Source organism: Bos javanicus, chromosome 10, assembly GCF_032452875.1.
Source record: "Bos javanicus breed banteng chromosome 10, ARS-OSU_banteng_1.0, whole genome shotgun sequence".
NCBI lineage: Eukaryota > Metazoa > Chordata > Mammalia > Artiodactyla > Bovidae > Bos > Bos javanicus.
Genome location: NC_083877.1, coordinates 3,392,718 through 3,416,035, shown reverse-complemented (window position 1 = coordinate 3,416,035; position 23,318 = coordinate 3,392,718). Strand labels below are relative to the sequence as shown.

The 23,318-nt window shown below is 38.7% G+C and overlaps 1 protein-coding gene across 6 annotated transcripts in view; it reads right to left on the bottom strand.

Moving 5' to 3' along the window:
• The window catches only part of KCNN2 (potassium calcium-activated channel subfamily N member 2), a 508,283-nt gene that overhangs the window by 20,586 nt on the left and 464,379 nt on the right, over positions 1-23,318 (bottom strand). For all 6 annotated transcript variants that reach the window (XM_061429915.1, XM_061429916.1, XM_061429917.1 and 3 more), the window contains 2 exons: positions 22,005-22,146; positions 128-238 (listed from right to left, as the gene is read on the bottom strand). In XM_061429915.1, the coding sequence (XP_061285899.1) occupies positions 128-238; positions 22,005-22,146 (253 nt within the window). The remainder of the gene's footprint in view (positions 1-127; positions 239-22,004; positions 22,147-23,318) is intronic.

Sequence of the window (23,318 nt, the reverse complement as noted above, 5' to 3'; positions counted from 1 at the left end):
TCACTTTGCTATATACCTGAAACTATAATGACATTGCAAATCAACTATATCCCAATATAAAATGATTTAAAACAAAGAAAGAAAAAACGTGACTCTTCCCTTTGGAGATACAGGGGTGGTAACTTACTCTTTTTGTCAGCTGAGTGTCCATCATGAAGTTGTGCACGTGCTTTTCTGCTTTGGTAAGTTCTAGCTTCCTTGCTACCACAGCTACCACCAGGGCTGTGCAACCAGCACCCTGAAAAGCAGGAGAGAAGAGAAAACCCCTAGAGTTACTATTTTTTGGTCTCAGCCTCATTAAATAATGTTTTGTACTATGTACATGACTACCTAGAGATAAAAAGTAAATTGTAGTAATCGCTGTCTTCCATCAATATGACAGAAACTACACGGCCAATAAACATAAGTAACATGCCTTTAGACTGGTGTTAAAAAATGTAAAATAGGTGAACTAAGAACTAAAGCATGATGTTTGTATTGAACATATTTTAATTATATGAAATGAATGGTAAAACAGCAACTTGCTGAATTTTCAGACTTAAAAACAGAGCAAATCAGTTATACTTAAAGACAGAGCAAAACAGAAATATAAGTCAGCGTCTTAGCATACATTCACAGAAAGGAAATAAGAATTATTCTCTAAAAAGTAAAATTCTATAATCTGTCAAGAAAAAACCAGCAGGTCTTCAGGATGGTCAACCGTGAAAGGTCAGGAATGGAAAGAGATGCATTGTATGCACAGCTTCAAACTGGTCCACGCACAGAACAGAAAGGATCGCGGAAAGATCTGAACCTGGACAACACACATACAGGAAATGCTAAAGGTCAGGGATAACCACCTTACTGCTCCAGATGTTCACCAGTATGAAGAGAGGCACGTGCTACCTTGATTTTGAAAAACTCAACACTGGTCCCTTCTCTAAGTTATAGGCTATCGTACTGACCTCTTAGGAGAAGTGTGATACTGCCATGCCGCAGAGGTGAAAGCCCTGCGGCTCTGGAGTCAAGATGCATGCATTCCAAGTTGTGAGGCATGAGGTCTTCATGATTCAAAGACCAGTGATTACATTTGGGGTCAGGAGGCAAAGCTGGGGCACCTATGGGAGGGCCCAGGCTAGGAGGTCCTGCTCCAGACAGAGCCTCAACCTGGGGAGAACCACAGAGAGCTGAGACTACCTAGCTGTCTAGGTAGAGACAACAATGAACCACAGAAGAGGGGCACAAACACGTTATGGTACTTGGGGATTTTGCAACAGACTGGAATCCTTTTAAACTACTTTTAAATAGCATCCCCTTTATGTTAGCTAAGATGATAGGATGCTCACTGAATAGCCCTCCAAGAGAATCTCAGATCCCCACAAGGAAACCTGGTTTTCCTCATTCCCAATAGGTCTAAAAATCACTAGTTTTAATAGCAACTCTACAGCCTCTTAAAACTGTGGTCTACATCTTAAATATTTAAGTATAAGGGATTGGTTATTACTTACAGCATTTTCATATTATAAAAATAATAAAATTTTATTCCTATAATATCTAAAGACCATAAAATTTAGACAAGTAAGTTAAAAACTTGTATATGTAACTTGCTTCTAATTTTATTTTTTTAAAAGGAATTCATATTTGGAAAGCAAAGAAGCCCAACCATGAAAAGAGTTTCTCTCTCAATGACTGGAATACCAGTAAGTTAATTTATTCTTTGTGCTTTCCTTAACAGTCCACATTATTTATATTGAATACATATTACTTATACAAACAAATGCTCACATTTAAAGTGACAAAGTTTGTAGTTTAAGAAAACATTTAACCTAACCTTTACCTATCTTTATTAACCTTAAAAAATTCAACCTAGGAAAATGATCTTTCTTCATAATTCATACTTATGTTTTATTATGTAATTATAGAATCACTTTATTTGAATTAAAAAGTGTAATTTAGCCATTCAACTATTAACCAAAGAAGGAATTGTTTATCTTACTGAATGAGTTGTTACAAAGAGGGACAAGATTGAGGAGAGGAAAAGAAAATACACTGTTTTGTATTGCCACAATCTGATAATTACAAATATACAGAGATGGTCTTACTAATAGGGTAATGCTATTTAAATACAGTATTTCCAGAGGGTTTAAATATCTCCATCCACCAAGCTCTGTGGAGAAATCAATATCCTCAGAAATGAAGTGATACTGATCACATCATCAGAGAAAGAGGCCAGAGGTTTTTAGACCTACCTGGTTTAACCTTCTGATTTTAGAGATGAGGCAATTAAGGCAGAGTAAGTAATTATTCAATTATGGACTCTGACTACCATTGGTATATTTTCCACCCTTTACCCCTTTATCCATATGTAAGATTACATATTCATACCTTTATCCATATGTAAGATCACATATATTCCTATTTGTGATCATTTCCATGACACAATATAGAGCACTGTATTTCTAAGCAAAACTTCAGCTTATTATCAACTCTTAAAGTATGAATGTTTACAAATTGAGCACTACGGTTAGTTATCAACATAAGGCAAAACATTATTCTTATTGTTTGAGTGGTACAACTTTTAAGTCAAATTATCTTGTGACTAGAATCTTTTAAAGGGCTCTGTCTGATTCCAACATAGAGTCACTGCTTTGAGTGAAGGAGGATATGGAGAGAAAATGGCAAGCTACATCAACTGCTCTCTATTTTAAACACAAGATAAAGATTTTTACTTGAGTCATTTCACTTACTTATGAAGACTTTCAGGAAATGACAAATAAGGACCATAAAGGCAGAGGGTAGGAGCACAGGGTCAGCAATGTCTGAGTTGTGTTGTTAGCTATGCTGATATTTTGGGCCATGAGTGAAACTGAAGTTGCTCAGTCATGTCCGACTCTTCTTGACACCGTGGACTGTAGCCCGCCACACTCCTCTGTCCATGGAATTTTCCAGGCAAGAATACTGGAGAGGGTTGCCATTTCCTTCTCCAGGGAATCTTCCCCACCCAGGGATCAAATCCAGGTCTCCCACATTGCAGGCAGACGCCTTAAAGGGCCCTAAGCTTTAACTCTCTCAGTATTGACCCTCTCCTCAGCTCACAGGGGCCATGTGTAGACAATGAAATAAAGTGGTTTTAGGGCTGTGTACTAATGAAGGAAAAGAATGGCCTTTTGAAGTACCTAAACCTATTTTATTGCCACAAAATCTAAATAAGTTATAGTAAGAGAGGTTAGCCTGAATCAATGGAAGGAAGAAGTAACCACTCAGGCTAGTCATTGGTACCCACTGATGGCATGAGAACATTCTCTTGACAAGTACAGGGTCACCTGTTGCATGTCTGCTCCCCAGCACTCATCAATCATGAGCAATGAGAAAGTTAAGAGCAGCAGTGGCTTTTTAATAAACAGTGAATATAAAAAAAGGAGGGGCTTCGACCACTAGAGAGATAGCTATAAATGGCAGTTGGCACTATATGCTGAATATTGTTCTCTGGTGGCAGGAGGCCATTGGTCCGATTCTTCTGGAAAGAAATCAAAATCCCAACAGGAGTGGAAAATCACTGGTATCAAGAACATTTGGAAGTTGATTTTTATTTGTGTTTATTCTTGAGCTCTGCTTTTTCCTGCTGCTGGCCCATTTCTTGCTGAGTGTTCTCTAGCTCACCAAAAATTTTGTATATTACAATTAGTATGTCTGTTGCAAAGTGCAGAAGCAAGGGAATCTGACAGTCAAGTAATTAGTGAAACTATTCTTTATATCCCTCACTCCATGATCACACTTGCACCCTTTTAATTATACCCCAAAAGCCACTTAGAAACCTTTTTTTCCAAAGTCCTTAGCTCCTTATATGTAAGTCTTATACCTTCCAAGTTCTTAATAAATCACAAGATGTTTTGATATGTATAGAATCAGATTTCAAAAAAGTAACTTTTATAGTTATGCAAACTGAAGCTGGCTCATCCCCGAAAGTTTTCTAGGTTCAAAGTAAGTTCCTGCTAACACATTAATGATTATAGTAATTTAAGAAATGATGTGATATTACTGTCCACTCAGTATCTACTTCCTGAGCCATTCTGTTTCATAAAGTGAATAAGAATGAATGTAAATATGCTTTTACAACATTCTCTCCAAATCTTGCCATGATCACAATGGATATAGAAACAGTTGGGGCTAACATATGTTACTCTCTGAAATTAAAATCCCTGCATGCCTTTAACGAGATGAGTCATAGTTCTTTCACCAAAGTCAGAAAATGTATCCTGGTTACTTTTCTTTCATTTCATTTGTGCTATTAAAAAAAACTAAGCAAGTAACTAACCTGCCACTTCAAGATACTCAGAAAACTAATGTGTGTGTGTGTGTGTGTATAAGTATTAATGCTCATTATGCTAGATTAAAGTGAGCAGACAAAAGACAATCAGAAAACATAAGCTATAGTTGAATCCCAACACCTGGAGAGTCTTAGATGCTGACAAATTGAAATGAAGTCTCTGCACAGGAAAGGAAATGACAAAAAAAGATAACCCAAAGAATAGGAGAAGATACTTGTAAATGACACAACCAAAAAGGGCTTAAACTCCTAAATATACAAAGAGCTCATACAACTCAATAACAAAAAAGCCAATTGGAAAATGGGCAGAAGACCTAAATAGCCATTTCTCTAAAGAAGACATAGATAGCTAATTGGCACATGAAAAGATGCTCAGCGTCGCTAATTATTAGAGAAATACAACTCAAAATTACAAGCTATCACCTCACACCAGTCAAAATGGTCATCATCAAAAAGTCTACAAACAATAAATGCTGGAGAGAGTGTGGAGAAAAGAGAACCCTCCTATGCTGATGGTGGGAATGTAATTTGGTACAGCCATTATGGAAAATAGTATGGAGGTTTCTCAGAAAATTAAAAATAGAGCTACCACATGATCCAGCAATTCCGCTCCTGAGTATGTATCCAGGTAAAACCATAATTTGAAAAGACATATGCAGCCCTATTTTCATAGCAGTACTATTCACAACAGCTAGGCCATGAAGGCAACCTAAATGTCCATCAACAGTTAAGTGGATAAAGAAAATGTGGTATATACATACAATGGAAAACTACTCAGCTATAAAAAGAATGAAGGAATGCATTTGCAGCAACATGGATGGACCTAGAGGTTATTATAATAAGGGAAGTTAGAAACAGAAAGACAAATACCATATGATATTATTTACATGTGGAATCTAAAACATGGCACAAATGAACCCCTCTAGAAAACAGAGAGAGACTCACAGACAAAGAGAACAGACTTGTGGTTGCCAAGGAAGGGGTGGGAAGGGAGAAGGATGGACTGGGAATTTGGGGTTAGTATATGCAAACTATTATATATACCATGGATAAACAACAAGGTCCTACGGTATAGCACAGGGCGCTGTATGCAATCTCCTGGGATAAACCATAATGGAAAAGAGTGTAAGAAAGAATATACACATGTATAAATGTAACTGAGTCATTTTGCTGTACAACAGAAATTAATACAATGTTGTAGATCATTCATGTTATAGATACAGCAATAAGTAAAATGTAGTGCCTTTCTCTGCTGTATTCTTCTCTAATATAGCACATACATGGGAAGCCACGCCAATCCCTAGAATGTAAGAAGTTCAAGTAGCTCATTTTCCCCAAGATCATTTATCACATAGTTCAAAAAATTCAGAGATATGACATATTTTTACATGAGATCACTAGTGATGCTCATCCTACAAATATACTTCTAAAAATCATGTTGAAGCACCACTTTGGGATCAAGCTTTAATAACTTAATATATAAGCCTATGGAAATGGAAATTCCTTTAACAGCACACTGGGAAAAGGTTTTGATTCTTTCCTTATTGAAAAAGGCATCTGCCAAATATTCAACATAATAATAATGAAATTTATAATGTGGAGGGTAGTTCCAGAATACTCATCACCACAGAGAATGACTGCAAAAATTTGCTAACGTTCAAATGATTCCACTGTTAAATTATCCTTCTGTCTTACAATAACTCCTAAAAGGTCAAGCTTCAGTTTTATAGCTGACTGATGGACTATCACTAATAAAAATTTGTTAACATACAGTTATTTTGAAAAAATCGTATTTTCTACCAAAAATACACCTAAATTAATGAAATAGCTGAAAGATTACTTTCATTTTAAATATTAACTTTTCCTTTAAAGGGAAATTGAAAACTTTGCCCATTTCTCTGTCCCTGGAGTTGATTGACTCAATACCCTACAACAATAAATATATTTTCAATGCACTTTTCTGACACAATTATTTTTTCATAAAAATGCATAAAACAAGCATTCAGCTTTAGTATTATATCCCACTGGAGTTTTACAAGATCTCTTTAGGTCATGAGAATAAACAATATTCAAAATAACTTTGAAGACAAATTCCCTCTATTAAAATGTCCCTGCCTCTGAGTATCTTCAAATACAGTTGGCCCTTGAACAAAGAGGGGGCTGGGGACACAAAGCCCCCTTGCAGTTGAAAATCGAGAATAACTTATAGTATAACTTACAGTGTGCCCTCTACTCGCAAATTCAATCAACCACAGATTGTCTAGTACGTAGTATTTACTACTGAAAAATATCTGCATATAAGTGGACCCATGCAGTTCAAATCCATGTTGTTCGAGAATGAACTGTATTGTTGATAGGAGGGTAGAGGTCAGTTAAAATGTCCTCGTCCTAAGGAAGCAGGGAGAAGGTATGTGTGTGCTTTTTGAGTTCAGTGGTAAAACCTGGGTTTAGGAACCCCAACTCTCCTTCAGATTGATTTGCTTGCTCAGCTTCTCCCTGTGCTTCAGTGGCTGGAAAAAAGGAAGTGGTGCATAGACCTGGTCATCAACAATGAGTCATCTCTGAGTTTAAATCTCCTTCTTAGCAATGGTGCCAGTGTGAGCACACGTATTTCAGAGACAGGAAGGGCAGCTCTGCCAACTCAAAGTGCTGATAGTTTAGAAAATTTAGGTGGCATTGTAGAGACAATGAGAGGGCCACAACAACTTTCAGTTAAAAGCAGCTGCCTTATTTCTTAAGAAATTTTCTTGGGGAGAAGTGAAGGTCTGCTGAGGGCAATGGTGGAGAATTCAGCCTCAGGGCTGAAAAGGCCTATCATCTCTTCTAACTGTTGGGCACAAAATAGAAACTATAGTAAGAATTTAAGGATACAATCTTTTCAATGGGCCTTTATTTGATGAGATTCAATGAACACACCTTTCCAGAATGGGAAAGACAATGAAGGACAGAAACGGTATGGACCTAACAGAAGCAGAAGAGTTTAAGAAGAGGTGACAAGAATATACAGAAGAACTGTACATAAAAGTTCTAACGACCCAGATAACCACAATGGTGTGGTCACTTACGTAGAGCCAGACATCCAGGAGTGTGAAGTCAAGTGGACCTTAGGAAACACTGCTTCTAATAAAGCTAGTGGAGGTGATGGAATTCCAGTTGAGCTATTTCAAATCCTAAAAGATGATGCTGTTAAGTGCTGCACTCAGTATCCCAGCAAATTAGGAAAACTCAGCAGTGGCCACAGGACTGGAAAAGGACAATTTTCATTCAATCCCAAAAAAGGGCAATGCCAAAGAATGTTCAAACTACTGCACAATTGCACTCATTTGACATGCTAGCAAGATAATGGTCAAAATCCTTCAAGCTAGGCTTCAATATTATGTGAACCAAGAACTTAGAAAAGTTAGAGGAACCAGAGAGCAAACTGCTAACATCCATTGGATAATAGAAAAAGCAAGATAATTACAGAAAAACATCTATTTCTGCTTCACTGACTATGCTAAAGCCTTTGACTTGTGGATCACAACAAACTGTGGAAAATTCTGAAAGAGATGGGAATACCAAACCACCTTACCTGTCCCCTGAGAAACCTGTATACAGGAATCAACACAACCAGACATGGAACAATGGACTGGTTCCAAATTGGGAAAGGAATATATCATGGCTATATACTATCACTTTGCTTTTTTAACTTATATGCAGAATACATCAGGTTAAATGCCAGGCTGGATGAAGCAGAAGCTGGAATCAAGATTTCTGGGACAAATATCAATAACCTCAGATATGCAGATGACACCACCCTTATGGCAGAAAGTGAAGAGGAATTAAAGAGCCTCTTGATGAAGGTGAAAGAGGAGAGTAAAAATGCTGGCTTAAAACTCAACATTCAGAAAATGAAGATCATGGCATCCAGTTCTATCACTTCATGGCAAATAGATGGGGAAAAATGGAAACAGTGACAGACTTTATTTTCTTGGACTCCAAAATCACTGTGGATGGTGACTGCAGCCATGAATTAAAAGATGTTTTCTCCTTGGAAGAAAAGCTATAACCAACCTAGATAGCATATTAAAAAGCAGAAACATCACTTTGCCAACAAAAGTCCATATAGTCAAAGCTATGGTTTTCTAGTAGTCATGTATGGATGTGAGAGTTGGACCATAAAAAAGGTTGAGCACCGAGGAATTGATGCTTTTGAACTGTGATGTTGGAGAAGACTCTTGAGAGTGTCTTGGACAGCAAGGAGATCAAACCAGTCAATCCTAAAGGAAATCAATCCTAAATTCATTGGAAGAATTGTTGCTGAAGCTGAAGCTCCAATACTTTGGCCACCTGATGTGAAAAGCTGACTCATTGGAAAAGACCCTGATCCTGGGAAAGACTGAAGGAGGAGAAGGGGGCGACAGACGATGAAATGGTTGGATGGCATCACCGACTCAATGGACACGAGTTTGAGCAAATTCCCAGAGATGGTGAGAGACAGGGAAGTCCAGTGTGCTGCAGTTCACGGGGTAACAAAGAGTTGGACATGACTTATAGCCTGAACAACAACATCAGAAAGAGCCAAAGGGCAAAAAGAAAAGTAAAAACCTCTTCAAAATTATCACTTGGAATTAAACACCTCATGTCAACTTGTATAAGACAGATAAAAGATTTTCTTTTTCCTTACTCACATATGCAACACCAAGGAATGGCTTTAGTCTCGTTTTTCAAGACTCCTACTTCTACTGGCAGGGGAAAAGTAATGCTTAAATGCAGACAGGAAGTAGCAGGAATATACTTTAGGCTTAGCTTTCTTTAATATCATTCATTCTCTTCATATAAGCTCTGGTTAAGTTATGGTCCTTTTACAAACGTCTAAAGGAACATTTAGACATACACTAACATACCCTAACATACCCAAGGGTAGTGTTCCTACCCTTCAGGATGAAAACTACTGAACTCTGACAACTAAGATGCTATGTGACCTTGTTAAGAGTTTTTGATATCTGGTAAATTTGATGATGACAGAATTATGAAGTGTTCTTTACCTAATGTGGTGTAAAAAATGATTAAATACTTTGCTCCCTGATTAAAATTTTAAAAATTAACTAGTATGATTTTTAAATGATTATGAACTAGAAAACTTTTATGCATTGCTTTTTTAAATACGGAATTACCAGTACGATGGAAGAAGCTTAAATCACTCAAATCTGAAGTGACCTCACTTTTGTTGAGGAATCCATAGTGGACTCTGTTGAAATCTAATGTTCATTATCAATAGAGGACCTATTATTAGATAATAACCACTATCTGAAGGAATGTGAAGATACTGCTCCATATTTTAAAATAATTTATGCCAAAAATGCAGTCATCCACTCTAAATAGTTAAAGGGCCAACAAAGTTGTCATAATTTTAGGGAATTAGAGAAGCAAACATTAAAAATGAATGACTTTCATTTTAATATAAGACAAGAGATACTCTTATGAATGAGGCTGTATTCTACTCTTGAAACAATCATATATACTCACAGGTAAGGAAAAATGACAGCTTTCAGCTTGTGTTGCATCTTTATGTACAGATATAAAATAGTAGATAGGGTAAATTTTTAAATGCTAAGCAAATCAACTGCTTTATAATAAAGTTGGAGAGACTGAGAAACTAGTTGGTATTAACAAAAAGGGAAATTCTATGATTTAACAACATTATTTGCCTACCTCTAATCAAAAGAATAAAGCCATTTAAACTTCATCCCAAACTTTATCATAACATCCACAACAATAAATCCTCAAGTCTTTAGTGCCTCCTCAAAAAGGAGAGGGTTAGGGGATTGGAATCAAGATGATGAAGTAGGATATGGAACATGTATTTTACCACAGATACATCAAGAATACACCTACCGAACACTAGCAGACCTCAAACATCTGAAAGGACAAGAAAGACCTCTACAATAATCAAGTAGAAAAAAAGAAAAAGGAAGTGGAACAGGTTCTGTCCCTCTGGAAGGCGGTTCTGGTGCTAAGTAGAGGTTCCCACATCCCGGGAAGTCCTCTCACTTCACTGCTGCTGCTGTTAAGTCGCTTCAGTCGTGTCTGACTCTGTGTGACCCCATGGACAGCGGCCCACCAGGCTCCTCTGTCCCTGGGATTCTCCAGGCAAGAATACTGGAGTGGGTTGCCATGTCCTTCTCCAATGCATGCATGCATGCTAAGTCGCTTCAGTCGTCTCCGACTCTGTGCCACCCCATGGACAGCAGCCCACCAGGCTCCTCTGTCCAAGGGATTCTCCAGGCAAGAATACTGGAGTGGGTTGCCATTTCCTTCTCCGTCACTTCACTGGCAGGGAGATTAGCTGGGACAGAAGAGAAACTTCAGAGGTTCCAACAACTGGTTCGTGGCAGGACACAGGGAGACCTATATACATAGTCTGTGCGACTGCCCTGTGCACCCCAACTTGAGACACACATATGCTGGTACAGCTAGGGACTGCATGCTGGAACACCAGGTTTAGAAGATAGAGCTATGGAGAGGGCTGCTGTTGGTGGAATGGAGACAGCCTGAGTGGGCTGGACTGTGGGAAGCGGCAACTAGGAGTCTTCAGGGAAGAACCCTGGGCTGCCATAAAAGTGTAGTGCCATTGTCAAATGGCACACAAAGGCGGAGTGTGGCTTCCATTCTAGCCTTTTCCCCACCTCTGGCTATTGCCCCCATGGACTCTATGACAGGCTCCCACACAGGCAGGCCTGCACAGCCTGGCCCTTGCCCCAGTCCCCTCCCATTTGGGCAGGCTCTGGTGCTCCAGCCACCACCTTGGTGGTTCTGGGAGCAGATGCCAGTGGTTGTCCAAGCACAGAGGTGAGACTGAAATCACAGCTGAGATCCAGGGGTTGTGCAACTTAGGAAGCAGAGCTGAAATCTTTCCTTGTGGCTGCACAAACTGCAGATTTACAACTCCACTGTCAGCTTTGTAAATTCAGCATCCGTGGAACACTTTAACAAACAACTTGTGCTCCCGTGGCTGGGTCGCATCTGCACACAGCAGTTGTGGGTTTTGTAGGTGTGTACAACAGGGGCTGGGTCAGGCCAGGGTGTGAGCTGCCTCAATAGCACTCACATCTGGTACAGGTGCTTGACTACTACAGTTCTGGGGTCTTACTCCTGTGGATCTGTGCTGGTGGTCTTGTGAAAAACGAAATGTGAACGGCACCGGGGCTGATTGCCAGCATCCCTATGTTGGGGCCAAAAGCAGCGCCAACTACAATGTACTTTATTAGCCCACACAATGGGTAAAAAGTGGCACAACAGAGTATAGTCATAGGTGAACAGGCCCAGCAGAAGAATACTCAGTGACTTCTCTCCCAGTGGGACCATGCCAATCCCGCTAACCTCACAGTGCATAACAAACACAGCTCAAAAGTGGAGCTGGGGGCTTCCACTCCAATAATTAGGGAGCAGACCCTGTCCTGGATAGGGCTGCTGCTGCTGCTGCTGCTAAGTTGCTTCAGTCTTGTCCGACTCTGTGCAACTCCATAGACGGCAGCTCATCAGGCTCCCCTGTCCCTGGGATTCTCCTCCAGGCAAGAACACTGGAGCGGGTTGCCATTTCCTTCTCCAATGCATGAAAGTGAAAAGTGAAAGGCAAGTCGCTCAGCCGTGTCCGACTCTTCGCGACCCCACGGACTGCAGCCTTCCAGGCTTCTCCATCCATGGGATTTTCCAGGCAAGAGTACTGGAGTGGGGTGCCATCGCCTTCTCTGCTGGATAGGGCAGTGATAACCAAAGAGCAAAGAGGAGGCCCACTCAATACCCAGTGCAGGATCCAATCACATAGCATCAGTCACACCTCCTATCAAGGGGATGATGGCCAGCATACACTGAGGAAAAAGGTGACAGGTATGCATACTGCAAATGGCCCTCACAGCAAAAATATTAAACCCATGCAAGCTACACAGGAGCATTTCCACAGAAAAATAGCGCTCAAGGACCACAACAGATAACTGTTTCTCCTAGACTCGTGCCTGCTTGCTCAGTTGTATCCAACCCTTTGTGACTGACCCCATGGACGATAGCCCACCAGGCTCCTCTGTCCATACCATTTTCCAGGCAAGAATACTGGAGTGGGTTGCCAGCAAAGAAATATAAGTAAAATGAAGAAACTGAAAAACCACTTCCAATTAAAAAACTGAGAGAATTCTCCTGAAAGAACAAACAATGAAAGAGATCTATTTGGTCTAATAGTCACTGAATTCAACAAGGAGACAATGAGAATATTGAAGGAATTAAGAAAGGCTATCAACAGAAATGCAGATTACTATAAAAAGGAATTAGAAACCATAAGGAAGAGGCAAGAGAAATTAAAGAATTCATGTGAAGAAACAAGAGCTGAACCAAAGACTATGAAAAGCAGATTTAATAATGCAGAAGAATGAATAAGTGATATAGATGATAGAATAATTGAAATCACCCAATCAAGAGAGCAGACAGAAACACAAATTAAAAAAAAATATGAAAGCAACATAAGCAACCTATGGGATAATATAAAGAATGCCAATCTATGCCTAATAGGGATCTCAGAGAGAAAAGAAAGAGAAGAAAGTATTGCAAATGTATTTAAAGAAATTATGGCTGGAAACTTCTGAAACCTAAAGCAGGAAATAGATATCCAGATATAGGAAGCACAGACAGACCTACACCAAGACATAATAAAAATGGCAAATTTCAAGGAAAAATAGGACACACATCAATGAGCAGATATTTGGGACAAAAATCAATAAGGCAACAGAGACCCTAAATGATACAACAGAACACCTAGACTTATTAAGGACACTGTAGCTAAAAGAAGGAGAATATGCATTCTTTTCAAGTGCACTTGGAACATGCTCTAGGACTGACCACATTCTTGGGCACAAAACAAGCCTAAACAGAAATTATTTCAATCATCTTTTCTGACCGCAATGGCATGAAACTAGATATCAGCCACAGAAAAAGAAATGAGAAAAAAACAGAAACAATTACTTGGTGACTAAACAACATGCTAGCAAAACAAAAACAAACAAACAAATGGATCAATGATGAAATCAAAGAAGAAATTTAAAAATATTTTGAGGAAAATAACAACAAAAATACAGCCATTCAAAATCTATGGCATGCAGCAAAAGCTATTCTTAGGGGAAAGTTCACAGGCCTTCTTTAAGAAACAAGAAAAATATCAAAAAACAACCTAATCCACCACCTAAAAGAATTAGAAAAAGAACAAACAAAACCTACATTTAGCAGAAGGAAGGAGATAACAAAGATCAGAGAGGAGATAAATAAAATAGAGATTTAAAAAAATACAAAAAAAAATCAATAAAACCAAGAGTTTGTTCTTTGAAAGGGTAAACAGAATTTACAAACCTCTGGCCAGGCTTATAGGGAAGACAGATGACCCAAATGAAATAAGAAATGAAAGAGGAGAAATAACAAGATACTGCAGAGAAAGAAAAAAACAAACCAAGAGAATATTATGAAAAATTATAAGTTGACAATCTTAAAGATTGGACAATCTCAAAGAAATGAACAACCTTTGAGAAACATATAGCCCACTGAAACTGAATCAAGAAGAAATAGATAACTTGAATGGACCAGTCACTAGAAATGGAATCAAGTCAGTAATAATAAAAAAAAAATTCACTAAGTGCAAAAACCCATGATCAGAAGGCTTCAATGGAGAATTCTACCAAACATACAAAGAACTTACGCCAATACTTCTCAAACTCTTCGAAAAGACTGAAGTGGAAGAAACACTCCTGAAGACATTCTGTAACACCACTGTCACCAAAGACATTACTACAAAAGAAAACTACAAGCTAATATCTTCGGTGAATATAGACAGAAACATTTCCAACAAAATATTAGCAAACTGAATCTGAAAGCACATAAAAAAGGCCATAAACCACAACCAAGTTGGATTCGTCCCAGGTTCACAAGGATGGTTCAACACATGCAAATTAATCAATGTGATACTCTATACCAACAAAAGGACAAAACCCATATGATCATCTCAATAGATGCAGAAAAAGCATTTGATAAAACTCAATATTCATTTATGATAAAAATTCTGACGAAAATGTGTATAGAGTGAATATATCTCATCATAGTAAAAGCTGTTTATGGCAAATCCATAGCCAATATAATACTCAAAGCTGAAAGCCTTCTTACCAAAATCTAGAACAAGACAAGGATGCCGCTCTCACCACATCTCTTTAAAAACTATTGGCAGTCTTTAAGCACAGCAATCAGACAAAAAAAAAGAAATAAAATGTGTTCAAATTCATAGAGAAGAGGTAAAATTGTCATTATATGCAGATGACATGTAAAATATATACAAAGAAAACCCTGAAGACTCCACTCAAAAATTACTAGAACTGATATACTAATTCAGCAACACAGCAGGATAAAAGATTGACATAAGGAAAATGGTTGCATTTCTTTACACTAACAATGAAATACCAAAAAGGGAATGTAAGCAATCTCTTTTAAAATCACACCAAAAAAACCCCACTAAAACTTAGGAATAAATCTCACCAAAGAGGTGAAAGACTTACATGCTGAAAATTCAAAACATTAATACAGAAAATGAAACATGATTCAAAGAAATGGAAAGATATCCCGTGCTCTTGGGTGGGAAGAATTAATATTTTTTAAGTGGTCATATTACTGATTCAATGTGATCCCTATTAAATTACCCATGATATTTTTCCACAGAAATAGAACAAATAATACTAAAATTTATATCGAACCACAAAAGACCCAGAATTGCCAAAGCAATCCTTATAGGTAAAAGAACAAAGCTGGAGGCATAACCCTCCCAGACTCCAGACAATACTACAAGGCTACAGTAGTCAAAATAGCATGCTATTGGCACAGAAATTGACATACAGATAATGGAACAGAATACAGAGCCAAGAAATAGACCCACACACCTATGGGCAATTAATCTTCAACAAGGAGGCACGAACACACAACGAGGAAAAGACATTCTCTTTAGCAAGTGGTGCTGGCAAAGTTTAACAGTCGCATGTAAATCAGTGAAGTCAGAACACACTCTCCCACCCTACACAAAAATCAACTCAAAATGGCTTAAAAACCTAAATATAAGACAAGACACCATAAAATTCCTAGAAGAGAATATAGGCAAAACATTCTCTGACATAAATTGTACCAATGTTTTCTTAAGCCAGTGCCCCAAGGCAATGGAAATAAAAGCAAAAACAAACCAAAGGGAGCTAATCAAACTTACAAGCTTTTGAACAGCAAAGGAAATGAAGTGAAGTGAAAGTCACTCAGTCGTGTCTGACTCTTGGCGACTCCATGGACTATACAGTCCATGGAATTCTCCAGGCCAGAATACTGGAGTGGGTAGCCTTTTCCTTCTCCAGGGAATCTTCCCAAACCAGGGATTGAACCCAGGTCTTCCACATTGCAGGTGGATTCTTTACCGGCTGAGCCACAAGGAAAGCCTATAGCAGAGGAAACTATAAACAAAACAGCCTACAGAGTCAGAGAAAATATTTGCAAATGACACAACTGACAAGGTCTTTGGCTCCAAAACATACAAACAACTAATACAACTTAATAAAAAAAAACACAACCCAATCCACAAATGGGCACAAGAGCTAAACAGACATTTCTCCAAAGAAGACATACAGATGGCCATTAGGCACATGAAAAGATGCTCAACATTGCTAATTATTAGAGAAATGCAAACTAAAACTACAAGTAGGTACCACTTCACACCAGTCAGAATGGCCATCATTAAGAAGTCTACAAATAGCAAATGCTGGAGAGGGTGTAGGGAAAAGGAACTCTCATACACTATTGCTGGGAGTGTAAGTTGGTTCAGCCACTATGGAGTAGAATTGCCATATGATCTAGCAGTCCCACTCCTGGGCATATATATTTTCAAAACTACAATTTGAAAAGATACATGTATCCTTATGTACAGAACAGCACTATCTACAATAGCTTAGACATGGCAACAACCTAAATGTCCATCAGCAGATGAAAGGATAAAGAAGATGTGGTATATATAAACAATGGAGTACTACTCAGCCATAAAAAGAATGAAATAATGCCATTTGCAGCAACAAGGATGGGCCTAGAGATTATCATACTGAAGTAAGTCAGAAAGAGAAAGACAAGTACCATATAATACCGCTTATATGTGAAATCTGAAATACGACTGAAATCAACATATCTACAAAAGAAAAACAGACTCACAGACATACAGAATACACTTGTGGGTGTCAAAGAGGGTGGGATAGGGGAGGAAGGATTAGGAGTTTGGGATTAGCAGAGGCAAACTATTGCACACAGGATGGCTAAGCAATAAGGTCCTACTGCATAGCACAGGGAACTATACGATATTCAATATCCTGTGACAGATTATAACAAGACAATATAATATGTGTGCATGCATCACTGAGTCACCTTGTTGTACGGAAGAAATTAACACAACATTGTAAAACAACTACACTTGAGTAAAATTCTTTTAAAAAGAGGAAGGATAGAAGAATAAGGAAAAAGACAAATAATGACAACCTCAGTGGTTTTCTCTTGAAGGGTAATGAGGACTTTGTCTATTAGGCAGCTCTATAATCTTGTGTTTTTAAAATAAGACCCATGGAAAGGGAAGAGATCTTTGTTTTATCAGCTCTAATATTAGTTAGGTCTTGACTCATTTGATCTATCACAACGGAATTCTTGTTCAGGCATTTTAACATATAAAACCCCTTGTTTTAATATTTTGATAATCATCTTTACATAGCATTGTAAACACAACCTAAAATTTATTTTAAAATCTTTCCATGATTGTCTTGGATTTACAACTTACATTTCAGCCAAGGAGAAGTTATTTTTTGATAAGACCATTTGTTTCTTTCTTAGAAATATTATGGAAACTCTCTTCCCTCATGGTTTAACAATACATTTCTGCCAAGAACCATAGCAGAAATGAGCTTTTCTTAATGTCCTTGGCTCCCCAAAGTAATTCATGATATAAATTGTTATTTAAAATTTTTAAATGACAGTTTCATTTTGAGTTTTTAACCAATGAAATGTGAATATTTAAGATTCTATGAAATAATTCATTACTTTCATTAGCTTTACGAAGAAAACATGCACTGCTAATTTCTTTATATCTACACTTTTGAAATGGGAAAGCTTTGCAGGCGTTAGCATTCAGATCAACTGTATATTACATGCTTCAAAGTGAAACAATCACATAGAGTATAAATTCTATCAAAATTTCATAAACACAAGAACAAGAAAATTGAAATACAAAAGAACACAAGGAATCTCAGTGCTTCAGAGATGATGTGCAAGACGGTTCAGGGCTGACCCTGCGCTCTCCCAGGGCTGCTGTGACTTGTCCTTCTTTTTCACAGTTTATCAAAGACCAGAGAAACACGGAGCAATGACTCATGAGAAACGTGACAATGTACATTTTATCTAAACATGCATTGCAAAAGTGCAGGGGCGAATAGGCTGGAAGAAGAAAGAAAAAAAAAAAAATGAATAAAAGAGCCTGAAATTAAAAGCAAGTCATATCTGACTTAGGCAATTCCAATGCAAAAAACTGGTATTTAAATTTCATGTGATCAAAGGCAAAAAAAAAAAAAAGAAAAGATGTCTGACAAAATTAAAACAGTTCATCTAAAGGAAACTCACCTTTTATACAAACTCTGAGAAAACCTCTTTTAGGAAACTAAATTTATCAGCCACTCTCTGTACAGTTTCTAGGTAACCTCAATGCTTAGGCTCCTGATCCCCAGGAAATTTACATGGGCTATAACCAACTACCCAGAAGCACCCCCAGACCACTGCTTTGTGGCCTGAGTCTGTGTGAATTTGCTTGGCCAGTGGATAAAGACTATGCCACTGTATACAGTTTTGCAAATAGATTAGTCAAATAGCACTCAATTTTTCTATATGAAGTAAACAACTTCTTATCAAGTTAATTAAGAAACTGTTCTTAAGAGGGAAATGGAATGGAGCTCCTTAGATTAAGGACAGAGGGACTGAAGTTTACAGCAGGAGCTCAGAGAGCAGCAGGGAAGATAGTGTGAATTTCCCTGCATGGAATACTTTTGTGTCCATATATATCAAGTGGCTTAGAACATATTCTCTAAAAACAAAGTAAGATTACAAGTGAAACTTAAGCAAGGAAGTAGTTTAAGGCATGAAATAAAAGATTTGTGCTGTCAGATGAGACTTTGCAGGAGCTGCTCTTGAGATGTTAGGGACGGAGAAAAAATCAAGGAAAGATAAAAGTATTACAAGAGCCAGGCAAGGTTAACCTCAAACTTGGCTCTGATCCATGGCAAATGAAGTGGTTTGTACAAACCCTGAGTCATACCTGATTCAAGAATAAAAGAGTGGATGTCTTGCCAAAAACCAATGCCAAAGAAGTTGTTTCTAAGAAGCATAAGGGGAAAAACTCTGCAATCACCAGTTCTGTGTGTATAAATAGCGTCATTCATGTCCCTTGTGGGCTTGTTATGGGCCCTCCAAAAATACACCCATGCACATTTTATTTCCCAAAGCATTATACTATATAATAAAATGCCATCTTTTGAGGAAAAAGAAAGGGATCCAAGAGTAATCATAAAGGACCATATCAATTGTAATAAAAATTACTAAAATTCATGAAACTGTATTTTCTTTTACAAGCAAAAAATGCTAAATTATATTTTCCACAAATGGTCATCTTGTTACAACTGGTAACCCTAAAATGAGCCCCCAGATTTTATTTTCACAGCTAGCTGTTCAGTACTGCCAAGTGGGAGAAGAATGTTCCTACTCTGTATATGTCATGGACACTCAGTCCTTCCAGCTAGTTCTCGCTCTTTGAACAATCTTCTTAAGCAGCTGCTACAAGGGTACACACTGCCCTGGCCATGCTTCAAAGGTCCTCACTTTGAGAGCCTGCTTCTCTCGTGCCAACCTGGGGTGGACACAGTGGAGGCGTTGGGCAGAGATGCCTGGCTTGAGGCATTCTGGGCATTTCCTGCCTATGGGGCTCCCAGTGCTAGCTCACATCCTTCTGTAGGCAGAAACCAAACCAGCACCAGGATGATGCTCTTTGCTGTAACCCAGCTGAAGAAGCAGATAAGGAATGAGGAGAACCCAAGTCACTAAAACTGGAGCATCTGGGGCAGACATTTCAAAGTTCACATCACATGGCAGTAAATTTTAGACAATTTGATAGCCTTCCATTTTCTTACATCTAAAGTAAATGGTACACACCGGTCCTGGCCAGGTGAGTAAGGGACAAGGAACATGTCTGAGCCTGCTCAGTGTCCCAGCAGAGTGGCATGCCACGACAGGAAGCAAACCTCACTCTAAAGCTCCATAAGATCTGGCCTCCCACTCCCAGCCCTGTGTCTCTTTCCCAATTCACTCTGGACACTCCTGACCCAGCGGCCTTGTGTCCACATACCAAGTCCCTCCCTGGCCTCACTTTCTTCATACAAACCTCTTCCTCTCCCTGGAATGCCCTTCCTCTCTGACACTTTGTCTGGCTACCACCCTTTCCCATCTCAGTTTCAAAGTCAACTTTCCAGGGATTTCTTTCTCTGAATAGATCCCATTCCTCTCCCTTAGTGCCCAAATCTGATCAGAAGTCTTAGTCCCTCACATACTTGTCAAAAACGTAATTAACAATCATTTGTTAATTATTAAAAAAGGTGTTAATTATTAAAAAAAAAAAGTGGTCACCTATAAGCTCCATGAAAGGAAGTACAGAGACAGTTTGTCCTTTTTTTTGCTCTATTTCTAGTTACTAGGTGAGCACTGTAATTGAGATAATAAAAAAGAAATATTCACTAAAATGATAAACACTATTTAATTGAAAAAGTGTTATTCTTCAACTGTTTCATACATTTCAAGATAGTTTTCATGGCCCACATTTTATAGATGAGGAAAGTACATTTCAGAGAAGAGGATTTCATTTAAGTTCACCTGGCAAATTGGAAATGGCAGAATCCAGACGTAAAGAAATTCTTGACCTTGAAGCTGAAGCTCTAAGATCAAATTTGCTCATCCCAAAAAGCAAATCCAGCAGCACTCTCTCCTCAATGGAGCTTCATGATGCAAATTAAGATGAAAACTGTGAACCCACGTACCTACCGTCAATTAACCTTTGACAAAGGAGGTAAGGATATACACTGGGAAAACGTGTCTTCAGCAAGTGGTGTTGGGAAAGATGGACAGCCCCGTGTAAATCAATTAAATTAGAACATACGCTTATACCATACACAAAAATCAACACAGAATCGTTTAAAGACCTAAATAGAAGACACGACACCATAAAGCTCCTAGAAGAGGACATAGGCAAATGTTCTCTGACATAAATCATACCAGTTTTCTTAGGGCAGTCTCTCAAGGCAGTAGAAATAAAAACAAAAACAAATGGGACCTAGTCAAACTTATAAGCTTTTGCAGAACAAACAAAACCATAGACAGAATGAAAAGATAACCTACAGCATGGAAGAAAATATTTGCAAACAATGCCACCAACAAGGGATTAATTTCCCAAAATATACAAACAGCTTGTACAACTCAACAACAATAAAAAACAATTCAAAAATGGGCACAAGAGCTAAATAGACATTTCTCCAAAGACATACAGATGGCCATTGGATACATTAAAAGATGCTCAACATTACTAATTGTTAGAGAAATGCAAATCAAAACCACAATGAGGTAATCGCCTCACACCATTCAGAACGGCCATCACTGAAAAGTCTACAAATGACAAGTGCTGGAGAGTGTGTGAGGAAAAGGGAGCCCTCCTACACTACTGGTGGGAGTGTAAATTGGTGCAGCCACTGTGGAAAACAATACAGAGACTCCTCAAAAAACTAAAACTAGAATTACCATATCATCCGGCAATCCCACTCTTGGGCATATATCCAGATGAAACTATAACTCAGAAAGAAACACGCACCCTTTGTTCATATGTTGTTCATATGAGCACTATTCACAATAGCTAAGACATGAAAACAACCTAAATGTCCACTGACAGATGAATGGACCAAGAAGATGTGGTATATATACCTGATGAAATACCACTCAGCCATTAAAAAGAAGGAAATAATGCTGTTTGCAGCAACATGGATGAAACTAGAGATTACCATATTAAGTGAGAAAGAGAAATACCATAGGGTATCACTTATATGTGGAATCTAAAATAAGACACAAATGAACCTATCTATGAAACAGAAGCATGGGCATAGAGAACAGGCTTGTGGTGGCCAAGGGGGAAGGGTTTGGAAGAGGGGTGGAGAGGGAGGCTGGGGTTAGAAGACATGAGCTTATAGAGAGTGGGTAAACAACAAGGTCCCACTGTACAGCACAGGGAACTATATTCAATATCCTATGATAAACCATAATGGAAAAGAATATTAAAAAAGAATATATATACACACACACACATGTATAACTGAATCACTTTGCTATACAGCAGTAATTAACAACACTGCAAAACAACTATATTTCATTTAAATTAAAAAAGGATGAAAACTGTTGATGTTCTCTTCCAGTAGAAAATTGACTTATATATGCTGCCTTTCTGCTGCTGGGAAATCAAATATTTTACCATGACTTTACACATAGATGGAATGGACTAAGTGCCTTCGTGAGTATTCATAAAAGAGACGGACAGTGAAAAGACACTTACCATAATCCCAGTGAGCAAACAGACTCCCTTCCCACAATATGTGTTAGGCACCATGTCACCATAACCGATGGAGAGAAAAGTTATTGATATCAGCCACATTGCTCCAAGGAAGTTGCTAGTCACATCCTGTTGATCATGGTACCTGAAAAATAGCAAACAAAGCCAGTCCTTTATAATTAGTCTAGAGGAGGGCCGCCAAGGGCAGTTTGACTCAATCCAGTGAATTTACTAAGTGGCTTCTACAAAATGCTCTATTTAGAGGTTTTCACAGCTCACTATTATAAGTAAAATTGGGGTTCTACCTAAGCAATGTGAAAGACATCAGGATTTCTTCAACTTTAAAAATAATTTGAAAGGGAAGCTGTAAAATATGAAAATAGCTTTTATCACTGGTGTTAGTTGACTAATGCACATTTATCTCTGAGTCCTGTTCTTTGCTCACAAAAATGCCCTCCTTCCTTGATGTTCACTGATGTGCCCAGTGTGTAGGACGATGTGCGGGTGCCCAATCTCCTTCCTCTTCTCTGTATCAGGAGAAGCTGTGGTGTCCCCTTTGCTATCTGATTCCCTAGTGGGCCAATGGTGACCCTTCAAAATCAGTTCAGTCAGGAGCCTCTTCTGTTTTTCTCCCAGCCCCTCCTGGGGGCTCCCTCCCACAGGACTAGACTGTAATTGTCCTGTACTGGTCGTCCTCCTTGAAGATGGGAAAAATATCTTTGATTGCACAGTCCACACCCAGAACTAAAGCTTAATGTAAGTCATTGCCTCATGAGTTACACACACAGAGTTTGTATTCAAAAGGAGAGATATGTAGTTTATCCTGGTTATCCTAGAAGGTGTCAAGTTTTTCTAGCGAGGAGGAAGGTTTTTATATCAGAAAGAGATATCCTACAATGTTTTTCTTGAATTACCGGTGTTAAACAGTAACCCGGGCCCCTTGTGGGGCACTACCATCCTTCACGCATACAAGCGTGAGGCCATGCCAGTTGTCACCCGGGAGGAACTTGCCCTGGATGTGTGCTCTGCACAGTCGTGGGCAGGGTGGCCCTCACGCAGGGCTGCAGTCATGGGCATTCCGTACTCTTCACTCTACTTGTGTTAAGGACCACCCTTTCTTCCCAGCTCCCAGAGCCCACTAGGAACAGCTTCCCCTTCCTTGTTTCTTGGTCTCTGAAGCATGCTGATAACCCCCAAGCTGGCATTCACTCAGTTCTGCCTTTTAGCTCAACCATCTGTGTCGTCAGAGCTGTGGAGACAAGAAGCCTCCCCATGACCTGAGCCCCAGGATTGATACCATACACAACCTACATTGCG